The sequence below is a fragment of the Galendromus occidentalis genome, unplaced genomic scaffold (genome assembly GCF_000255335.2).
Source record: "Galendromus occidentalis unplaced genomic scaffold, Mocc_1.1 scf7180000077086, whole genome shotgun sequence".
NCBI classification, from domain to species: Eukaryota; Metazoa; Arthropoda; class Arachnida; order Mesostigmata; family Phytoseiidae; genus Galendromus; species Galendromus occidentalis.
The window spans coordinates 2,173,001-2,183,804 of record NW_003805074.1 but is presented as its reverse complement, the minus strand read 5'-3'; the positions used below and the strand labels follow the sequence as shown (position 1 = coordinate 2,183,804).

Genomic DNA, 10,804 nt, shown 5'->3' with positions numbered 1-10,804 from the left:
AAATCCCGAATTGGTAGTGCTAAAGCACTACCGAAGGTAGGGCGTGAAAACGTCCAAACTCATACAACACACACTAGGCAAACTATCGAATAAAGGTGCTCATGAATGTGTAAACTCGCGAAGAAAAAATCATATTTATGAGGTTTCTGTGAGCACGAAAAGTTCCTCGAACTCAAGGCTGCACCCATCGACCTTGAACCATTGACGAAGTCTTTCAGCGTCGGCGTCACCTGCCGCCTCACGGATGATCGTGTTTGTCGTTGTCGACAATTGCCTCGTCCCGTTGTAATCTCGTACTTGAAGGTTTTGTAAGATAACTGCCTCGCCTTCTTTCCCATCTAATTTGCCGACAAACTCTGACCAGAGTCCAAGATTCACCATTTTCATACTATCGTCGAGAACCGTCACCGTTTGCTTTACACGATTGATCCCATCCCGACAATTGAATGTTTGGGGTGGTCTCACGTCGAATACAACCACGAGGATATCGACCGTCGTGTTCACGGGCTTTGTGAGCAGCTCCATCAGAACCGTCGTTTGCGCCTGAATCTTTGGAAGATCGTTTCCCGTGATTGGTATGACTTTACTTAGCTTAAAATAGAGATATTTCTTGAATCCCTCATTTTCTATTAGCGTATGAAAATTTTCGTTCCACAAGCCATAATTTCTTCTGACTAATGTTATGTTGAATACCTTCGTAAGCTGGAGTTCGCATTCATGGTCAGTCGCTCGGTATTGGGGATTCACAGCTTTGACCTTGTATGCATTTATCTTGTAGCATTGTCCAACCGTGATCATATCAAAAATCTCCTCCGCAGAATCCCCTGACGCGATCACATTTATCTCACCGCTTGTGTCGCTCATCACGAAATTGAAGATTTTTCCACTGCCATCCCCCTTGGACCAATGTTTCACTGGCGTCTTGGATTTGACGCGCCCTTCGACCTGGCCGCATCCCTTACCTAGTCGGATTTCGTGGAGCAGTTTTGATTTCTTCTCCGGGGGAACATGGATTCCAGCGGAACCTTCGGACGTGCTCGGTTCGCCACGATCATTCTCCGCCCGATCCGCTGTTGATAAATACATAAAATGATGGTAAAAACCATAAGCTACGTGGTCATCATCACTCCCCGGAATCCGCAATCTTGCGAATTGGACTCGCCTTGTCTCTTTCTCGGGGCGGCCGTATGTCTCGAACTCGGCTTTGACATTGGGGGATGCTTTCGGTTTACACCGTGACTTTTCGCTCAAAGATTGCTTTTCGTTGTTTGAGACTCGAAAACAATTTGCTGGGGTTCTGGATTCTTTATATACCTTCTGGCGCCACGGATATATATTTCACGTAGAAATGATCACACCTCGGCCAATATATGTTCATGGTCTCTCTTTAGTCTTCCATATGTCTTCCTCGTGTTTTTTTCATTCTATTTCGGTCCCATGTGTTTAATGTTTCCTGAATTCCCGCTGTGTGGTTGTCTCTCTGTGTGTGCGGTCGATTTTTGCTCTGTCATCGTTCGTATCCCGTATCAATCCCGTACGCGCTTCTCGTTTACTGGGGTATATATTGTATCTTGTTGAATACGGGACGATGATACGGGAAGTAGGATACGCATGCTCTGCATGATATCGGAAGGTGTTTAGCAAATGTCAGATCGAGGCATGTCCCTCTCAGAGTGGTCTTTTTTGCCTTCAAACCGTGGTGTGTTTCATGGAATACCTCCAATTTTTTCCGGTTATATATATAATCGACAATATTTTATGGAGAGCTAATTTATGACAATATATCGGCCGGATAGTTTATTCCGCGGCATAGGCCACAACGACTTCCATATCAGTCAGTGTCTTTGTCAGCCTGTGCGGCCCCTCGAAACTGACTAAATCTTCCGCCGACCGACATATGTAGCAGTGACCGCAGTATCCAATGAGGGATCTCATATATTTCTCAAAGTTGGTGACACTGACGCTGCGTCGCCGTCTCCCTTCCCGGGAGACTATGATTATCGTCAGGTTCCTGGTAATCGAATCTGCGTCGTCGTGACCTTCCGTGATATGTTGCACAGTTTTCGCGCCTCCACTCTGCTCGTGTGTGACTACGACAGGAACGCTGGTGATAGATATGATCGTGCTGTGCCTTTGAATCGCTTCAGCTTTTTCCATTGCGGACCATGTCTGCTCTCTGTCACTCCAAAGATGCAGGATCACTGGCGTCCCGTACGGCTTCTGCGCGATATGGTCTGGTCTTCGACGGGTTCGCAAATACAATGGAGCTTCTTGATTCATTCTTGATGTTCGGTCACGGTCGTTGGGGATATCCGCGCTCCTTGGACTCTCAGCTACGCCGAGGACAAACTCATGTGAATCCATGGAAGGTATCATCGTGTGTTGAACGGTCGATTCGGTTGCCGATGTTTTCCGATCCTTTGACTGATGTGTCACCAACTTTGTTGTTGCTGTCAATTCAATCGCGGTGTATGGATACGAGTCGTATTTATATGCTGGTTGTTTCTAAGCTGGGACTACACAATCGACGCCTTTCACTAATCCCTTCGCCTGTTTTCTCACCGATTCGGGATGGAGAAATACCTCCCGAAATACCTCATGAAATACCTCCTGCTAAATATTCTTCAATTCTGGGCAGCTGCCGCTCGAGCGGATGAACACGGACCGCGGTCGGAGAGGGCGATTCGAACGCGGGAAACGCGGGGAAGAATGGAAATTGACTCAGAGTTTCCGCGAGAGGTTCCGCGGAACCCTCACGGGGCTCCCCGACGAGTCTCACGGAATCCTATGGGTTCCACGAGACCGAAAAATACGCCTGTGAGAACCACTGGCGTATTGCATCGCTACGAACGAAAACCCGTCGCGATCTCCGAATGATTTGGACAGGGAACTCACTCAAATCAACCTTGTCGTAATGACATGGATACTGTATTACGTGTGGTGATCTCATTGGATATTTATTCTTGACTCATAGTTATATATGACTCTGAGAGCGCTCTGACGTACACGACGCCAATTTGGATCACCTTCCAATGGAATAATTATGCCATGTTTCACATGTATGTAACGATGGAATCGATGATTGTGTGGAATGGGAATCGTCACCGTGAAATATATGTTGAATGAATCGATTGTTAGCAATCTGGATGATCCGTCGTGGTTCCAATCGACGCAGTCCCTTGAATAGATGGCGAGGATTCTTTTTATGGGATTATTGTTCCTTGTTCCCCACTCTAGAAGGTCACGGCACAACTGAACAGCGTGGACTCGCCGGCTGGGATCACGCATCACGATTTGGTGATGACAACTCATATTCAATCAGGAATCTTTTTATGATCCGTCCGTTTTGAGAGAATCACAAGCGAATGTCACCAATTAGTGTCTCGTTATCGTTATTCTCGATGATTATATATCTGGTGCTCTACGGTGACCTCATTTATGGCGTGTGAGGTACGACTGTCCAATAAAAATAATTCCCAGACAATGTCTATGGTCACGCTTATGTATTCGGTTTTTTGTGTATGCTGGCTCGGTCCTGATTCGTGGTGTCCGTCACCATCGCCTTGTTTTTCGCCTAGTGCCGCCGTTGCGAAATGTGCCGTGGCGCATTGCTCTGGTCTCGATTCCCCAGTGCAGCTCACCGGAATCAATAATTTTTCGTCCGCAAACCGAACTTTGACTTTTCGCTTGTGACGTTCCCTACTTGCATTTTTCGGCCTCATTAGGACGGTCTCAAAATCGAAGTGAATCGGTATGCGAGCGTAGACACCATCACGGTCCCACCATTCGGGCACCTCACGAAACTGAAGAATCGTGATGTGCCCGAATCTGTGACCGGTGTTTCACAGGCGTCTTGGCTTTGACGCGTCCCTCGACATGGCCGCATCCCTTACCTAGTCGGATCACGTGGGGAAATTTGATTTCTTTTTCGGGGGGACAAGGATTTCAGCGTATTTCTCGGACGTGCTCGGCTCGCCGCGATCATTCTCCGGCCGATCCGCTGTCGATAAAAACATAAATTGATGGAAAAACCATCAGCTACATGGTCATTATCACTCCCCGGAATCCGGAATCTTGTGAATTGGACTCGCCTTGTTTCATTCTCGGGGTAAACGTTTGTCGTTGGCCTCGACATCGGGGGGCGCTTTCGGTTTACTCTGCGGAAGTCGTCACCGTGTCTTTGGTCGCATCCCTTACCTAGTCGGATTTCGCGGAGAAGTTTCGATTTATTCTCCGGGGGGACATGGATTTCAGTGTATTTCTCGGACGTGCCCTGTTCGTCGCGATCATTCTCCGGCCGATCCGCTGTTGATGAATACATAAATTGATGAAGCTACGTGGTCATCATCACACCCTGGAATCCGGAATCTTGTGAATTGGACTCGCCTTGTCTCTTTCTCGGGGTAACCGTATGTCGTTGGCCACGACATCGGGGGGTGCTTTCGGTTTACTCCACGTCTTCACCGTGTCTTTTCGCTTTGTGTTTGCTTTTCGTTGATTGAGACTCGAAAACAATTTGCTGGGGTTCTGGATTCTTTATATACCTTCTGGCGCCATCGATATATCTTTCTCGACGACATGATCATACTTCGGCCAATATATGCTCATGGTCTCTGTTTAGTCTTCCTTATGTCTTTCTGATGTTTTTTCCATTCTATTTGGGTCCCATGTATTCAAAGCATCCTGAATTCTCGATATGTGTCCGTCTCTCTGAGTGTGTGTTCGATTTTCGTTCTGTCATCGTTCGTATCCCGTGTCAATCCCGTACGCGCTTCCCGTTTACTGGGGTTTATATTGTATCTTGTTGAATACGGGACGATGATACGAGAAGTAGGATACGTATGCTCTGCATGATATCGGAAGATTTCTGGCAAATGTCAGATCGATGCATGTCCCTCCCAGGGTGGTCTTTTCCGCTTCATTATTGATCATTTTCAAACCGTGGTGTGTTTCAAGGAATACCTCCAATTTTTTCCGGTTATCATTGGATGTGTTGAAGTCACCGATAACTAACATGGGCATTTGCCTCCGCGCCGATTGGCGATCATATTCTCCCAATGTCTGTGATAGGAATTCTTCCATCTGATCGTATCCATTTCCCTGATGCATGTACACTGCAGCAAGGATGAATTCGATCTTTCCGTTCAAATGTACGTGAGTGATTGCGATGTCCCCGGTGTGCTCCAAGCTATCATTACTGAACGTCGCGCGTGGTGTTCCGGTGTTCAATGCTGTGCCGACTTTTCTGTATATCGCAACGCCCCCTGATCGTTTTCCACACGTTGATTGTTGATCTAAATGATAACCATCAATGTTGATTGGGGTCGATGATGGATGCATCCACGTTTCAGTGGTGACCAAGAGATCAGCTCGCTGTAAAAGCGGATCCGTCGCGATATCCTCAGCATGAGCATGTAGACTCTGAACGTTCACGTTGACAATGGTCCATGTTTCTACTCCGGGACTCGCTGTTGTGAGGAAATCGTCTATATCGGTAGTAATTGTACGGAGACGGTGTGTGGCCAGCCTTTTGTATTCATTCTGTACTTCTCTTATTGATGGACTGTTCGCGGTTCCCGTATGGTAAAAGGTGAAGTCATCGGCATTATTCGTAATGTATAAACCCTCGAGGCTTGTCACTCTACTAAGTGCAACGTAAACTAGTTGCTGTTGATGATTTTTATGATAATCGTAAACGATCCGATTGAATGTCCCGCCTGAGATTTATGAATGGTCAAGGCACACGCGGATACAAGCGGGAACTGGAGCCGCCGGCACCGTATTTTCGAGTCGATCTTGATATTTGCGGACCGTGATTCGATGGGTACCCATTGCTCACTAAGATCATTGGGTTTGCTACGTACGTGCGTCCTTGTACTTTAGGCGTTAGTTTACGTCCGATGTGATCGTTCTCGAAACTCAACCAAAGCCGACGATGGTCTTGGCCGTCTTTGTCTAGTGCGTAATGTTCGACGTGTCTTAGTTGGCCTATCGCCCCGTTCACAAGACCATCCTCAACGTCCACGTTTACCGTCAGCATGTATGGATATCCTTCTGCCAGGGTTATCGTGTATGGTAAATTCCCCGTGTCTCTTGTATCTTTCCTGTGCATTTTCCCTATCGCATTCCTCCTTTCGGCTTCTGTTCTGTAACCAGTGTATATATCTGTCGCGATATGATTATGCGTGGATTCTGTTACCGGTATCGCGGAATCATTATATGATTGGACGTCAGCACTTGTGTGATAAAGTCTCATGACTTCGGTGGATAAATTTGCATCACACCATCGCCGCGTACGGAATCGTGATTGTATTTTGTCGGTTTCGGCTTGTGATAATGCTTCGCCGCACCCAATCTTTGTCAGCAATGTGGAGAACCCGATATCACTCTGACGCACAACTTGCACGAGCGGAAAATAATTTAGAGACTGCCAAAGGATTGCTTTCCCCCCGATCGAACTTTTGGTTGCAGTAAAAACTGGGGCCGCTCTAACTGGTGGGAGTTGCTTGAGGTCGCCGCATGCAAACAAATCTAAACCCCCGAAGTTAGCGTCGAATTCGCCCGTCATTGCCTGCAAGCGAGTGTTCACCCCGTGGAAGACATGCGAACTGCACATGCTTATCTCATCTATAATAATGCATCTGACGTTCCGTAAATGATGGCGATATGTTTGTAGGACGTCGTTTGAAAGTTGGTGAGCTCGATTGGATAGAGCGAGTTTGAATGCTGAATGAACGGTGACGCCATTCAATGCCGTTGCTGCTTTCCCTGTGGTTGCCGTCGATATATATGCGTTATTCATGTTGTTGTGTTCTTGCGCATATCGATTATACGTTTCCATGAGGGCCTTCAGCGTGTACGTTTTACCGCACCCCGCCGGTCCGGTAAGGAAAATTTGGACCGCTTCACTATTGGGATCATGCAGGCGATGAATGACTTCCAGAATCAATTCACGCTGTTCCGCGTTCAGCTTACGCATCCAGACGCAGTAATCATTCTTGCTCAGAACATTTTCGCGCGGTCTAACCGCGCTTATGGAATTCTGTAGATGATGATCATCGAAATCATCGTCATTCGGCTGAAATCCTTGCGTCGTCACGTTGTCCATTCCTTCCGTTTCTTCGGTCGTGGAGATCTCCTCATTCATGGAACATAGAGCTTCTATCTCTTTCAGGAGAGCCTCGATGTCTATGTTAGCTTCGAATTCTTTCCGCCTTTCCATGATGAGCTCCTTATTCCCGTCATAGACCTCGAGGAATTTATCGCGATCGATAACGTCGATGAGCTCATTTCGGAAGGGTATATGCAGCGTTACCATTTCTCGCTTGTAATTCTCTGTGTCACTTACATCATAGTTACGATATCTAATAACTTTTCTCGTAGCACGTTTCCGATAATTAGAGCCATCGACGTCATTTGTCTCCTCGAAGGGATGGTGCTCAAAGCTTTCCTCCTCTTCACTTATCGCTTTTTTCGCCGCTTCGTACCACGCTGCGAATTGCGCGAGTGTGAGTGCTTCCAGAGATGGCGCTCGTTCTTCATACTTTTGGATGATATTCTTCGTCCATATATCTGTGCTGTCGCTCGACAAATTTTGAGCATCCATGACGGATTTGCGTTTGCGTGCCCTGTATCTCTCATGTGGTCGCATCGTCGGGATCGACACGGTCCCACGCGAAGCCCAGCTCATAGGTTGACGCAACAAGTACCAAGCGGCCTCCTGGGCTGTCATTTCCACGCTATTCAGGATCTTCAGGCCGACTTTTGTCATGAGCTGGCACTGATCGAATTCGGGGTTTGTTTCGTGTATTTTCATGAGCTCCCGGTGCAGATGACTGAACCCTCTGTTGGACTTGTTGACGTACTCGACTACGTAACTCGCACAGGAATACGGGTCAAGAATGATTTGTAGGTCCATGTTGGAGTTGAGTGCAGACGCTATCCATGGATGGAATGTGTTGATGAAAATTTGCGACATGTTTCTTTTGAAAAGTATAGTGGGCCTCTTCAAGGATGATCTGATCAATTCGAGATACGTGACGCCATCGCAGTTTATGTCCATCATGAAGGCTTCTATAGTGTCGTATGTTTTACTCTCTAATTTTTTTCGAGCGTCAGCGACTTTGATTTTTAGAGTTTTCCGCCTACCATCATCTCTACTCAAGGGTAGCAGAACTCTGGTGCGATGTATCGGCCAGTATGGGATTTCAAATCGACAACTCTGTTCTCCCCTCTTCGTACATGTGAACGTGTGTGCATGGGTCTGATTCCGTATCATATCTGGGGTTGACAAATCGGACTCATCAACGCTGCACAAATCAGTGATCATTTGCAGCGTGCGCGGCATTTCTTCCGATATATCTTCCTTCGGATCATCATTGAGCCAGAGGAGGATGTGCGCGTGGGGACTCCCGCGGGCCTGAAACTCGATGCGCAGGAAGTAGTCCAGTACACGGTATCGTCCGAAGGGATTGTATGCTTTCTTTGCGCTCAACATAGACATGAGAACGTGTACCAGCTTATCGAAATACATGGCACAGGCAACGGGATCCTCCGCGACTAGAAACGCGCGCTTATATCTATCAAGCTTTTCCAAAATTTCTTCGACTCCGATGTCCTCGCCAAGTGACTTGTATTCATCCGATAGACGGTATAGATTACGTAGAAGATGGGGCCACTTCGTCTCGCTTGCACTGAGCGTGAGGAATGCGGTCGGTTTGCCGAGCTGACGAATCATTGCGAATAGATCTTTCTTACGATATGACCAATATTGCACCGAATTCGGGATCGTTCTTAGGAATGCCTGATTCGTCTCGATCAATCGCTCAACGAATTCGCGATCTTCTATCATACTGCGGGTGATCATCTCGGTCGGTCGCATGCAACGATACATGTTTTGGACACCATCACGGACACGAAGTCGAAGAATTTTCATGGCCATGTAAAGAACATGTTGAGGAATCACTCCACGTCGATCACTCCGACGGATTTCTGACATGCACATGCTGTACGCTGTTGCGCGAATTCTTTCCCCTGTGATCGACCGTATATGCCGTCCGCATCCAAGATATATTGCCGGAAAAGACATCTCCTCGGCAAGGGTGTCGAGAGTCAAACTCTCCGGTCGCCGATGCTGACCCGGAGCTATGTTCAGAGAATGTTCCTCGTTCCACATCATCGTGTGTTGTCGTGAGTGGATCAACTCAGCTTCCGGAACGGTACATGCATCTAGGCGTTCAATCTGATCCTCGCACTGACCGTCATTTCCCGAGCTCGTTGCGGACTCATTGAAGACAGACCAATCAATGGTGATATTGTAATGCTTGTAGAGAGGCTGCTGGACCAAGTATTTCAGCCATTCATGGATTGTAGACTTTTTCACAAACCCACTAATGTATGATGATTTGTGTACGATGTTCTTCTTCAAATTGACGTTGAAAGCATAATCATCGTCGAGAGATCGCGGCAAGCATCGAACCATGGTGTCGACATCCACCGGGACATTGATCACCTGCCCAATTATACCGTATGATCCCTCGTGTCGTAAGCGACGGATTTGCATGTAAGGAATTCGCGGGGAAATCAGCCTCTCAGACACCGGGTCCAGTTTTGGAAGGTTCACCGGCTTCGGAGGATATCTGTACCCATTAACTTTGCTGAGATTTGGGATCTTCCGCCCTCGACTGACCTTATAACAATTGTGGCAGAGTCTGAACGAATGAACATTTTCATCCGGGAAATATGGAATCAGAAAATTTGCAATCACCGAGTCGACGGCCTTCAAATCTCGTTTAAACCAGATGCGATCGCACACATCGCATTTGTGTCCGAACTCATTATCGAGGAACATGTGTCGGAAGTGAATTGTCGCGCGCCCCCATACCTGCTCATACCTGGAACATCGCCTTATCTCCGGCTCCATTTCATGTGAAGCGCCGTGCCTTAGGTCCTCAACAGATCCGGGACTCTCATTCTCCTCATTGCGAGCACGGCTCGTAGCTTGAGAATGAAGCAATGAGGCCTCCCGACGTCGCTTCCGATACAGAGCAGATCGCTCAGCAGCGCTCTTTGGCTTTTTGGCGGGTCCGCAAGCCGAACTTTGGGCTTTTCGCTTGAGACTTCTCCTACTTGCATTTTTCGGCCTCATTAGGACGGTCTCAAAATCGAGGTTCCTAGATCGGTTTGCGAGTGCAGACACCGCGATGATCCAAGAAAAAAGCCCACAGAATAACGAAGCCCTCGAATGTTTAGCTGAGGATGTTTCATCAGACATTTCCCTCCCGGAATACGATATCGAACTTTCATAGAAATCCAATAAAGGAAAATGATACCCGATCTGCAAAACGAGCGAGCATACTTCCAAAATTAACCCCGCGCCTTTCATTTGGATTCTCGGATCACCGCCCACCTTGAATGGCGTCATGGGTGAGTCACTTCACCATACCTCAAATCGCTCAGCAAGAACATGGATCGAAAAGATAGGTGGCGCGAGTTGGGGGAAAGGGAGAAATTATCAAGCCGGATCGCCCAAATTGCCCAAATGCTCACGAATATTTCCTTCATGACGGGTTCTCGAGACAAAATGAATAGCTTCTAGGGCGGTTGACATCGTCGCCTGTGTTGGACAAGAGTTCCGACACTACCAGTTGCCCTGGTGGGGAGTAAAACTGTTATTCATGCCGACTTTGCTCGATATCAGAGGTGTGCACATATTAGGTGAAACAGATGATTTGAATGTCGTTAGGGAGTCCGAGAATCATATGAGAAGCTTGTGCCATAAATTTGCGACCGGCAGGTTTCAACG

General features: G+C 47.5%; 1 protein-coding gene and 1 pseudogene across 1 annotated transcript; both read right to left on the bottom strand.

The window, feature by feature from the left end:
* Nucleotides 1-135: 135 nt before the first annotated feature.
* Nucleotides 136-2,157, bottom strand: LOC100907558 (replication protein A 70 kDa DNA-binding subunit-like). Its single transcript, XM_003740828.1, has 3 exons — nucleotides 2,040-2,157; nucleotides 694-962; nucleotides 136-591 (listed from the first exon to the last, which is right to left on the bottom strand). The coding sequence occupies exons 1-3, from the start codon at nucleotides 2,155-2,157 to the stop codon at nucleotides 136-138; spliced, it is 843 nt and encodes a 280-aa protein (XP_003740876.1).
* Nucleotides 2,158-4,779: 2,622 nt separating this feature from the next.
* Nucleotides 4,780-9,850, bottom strand: LOC100907414 (uncharacterized; annotated as a pseudogene).
* Between the last annotated feature and the right edge of the window lie 954 nt (nucleotides 9,851-10,804).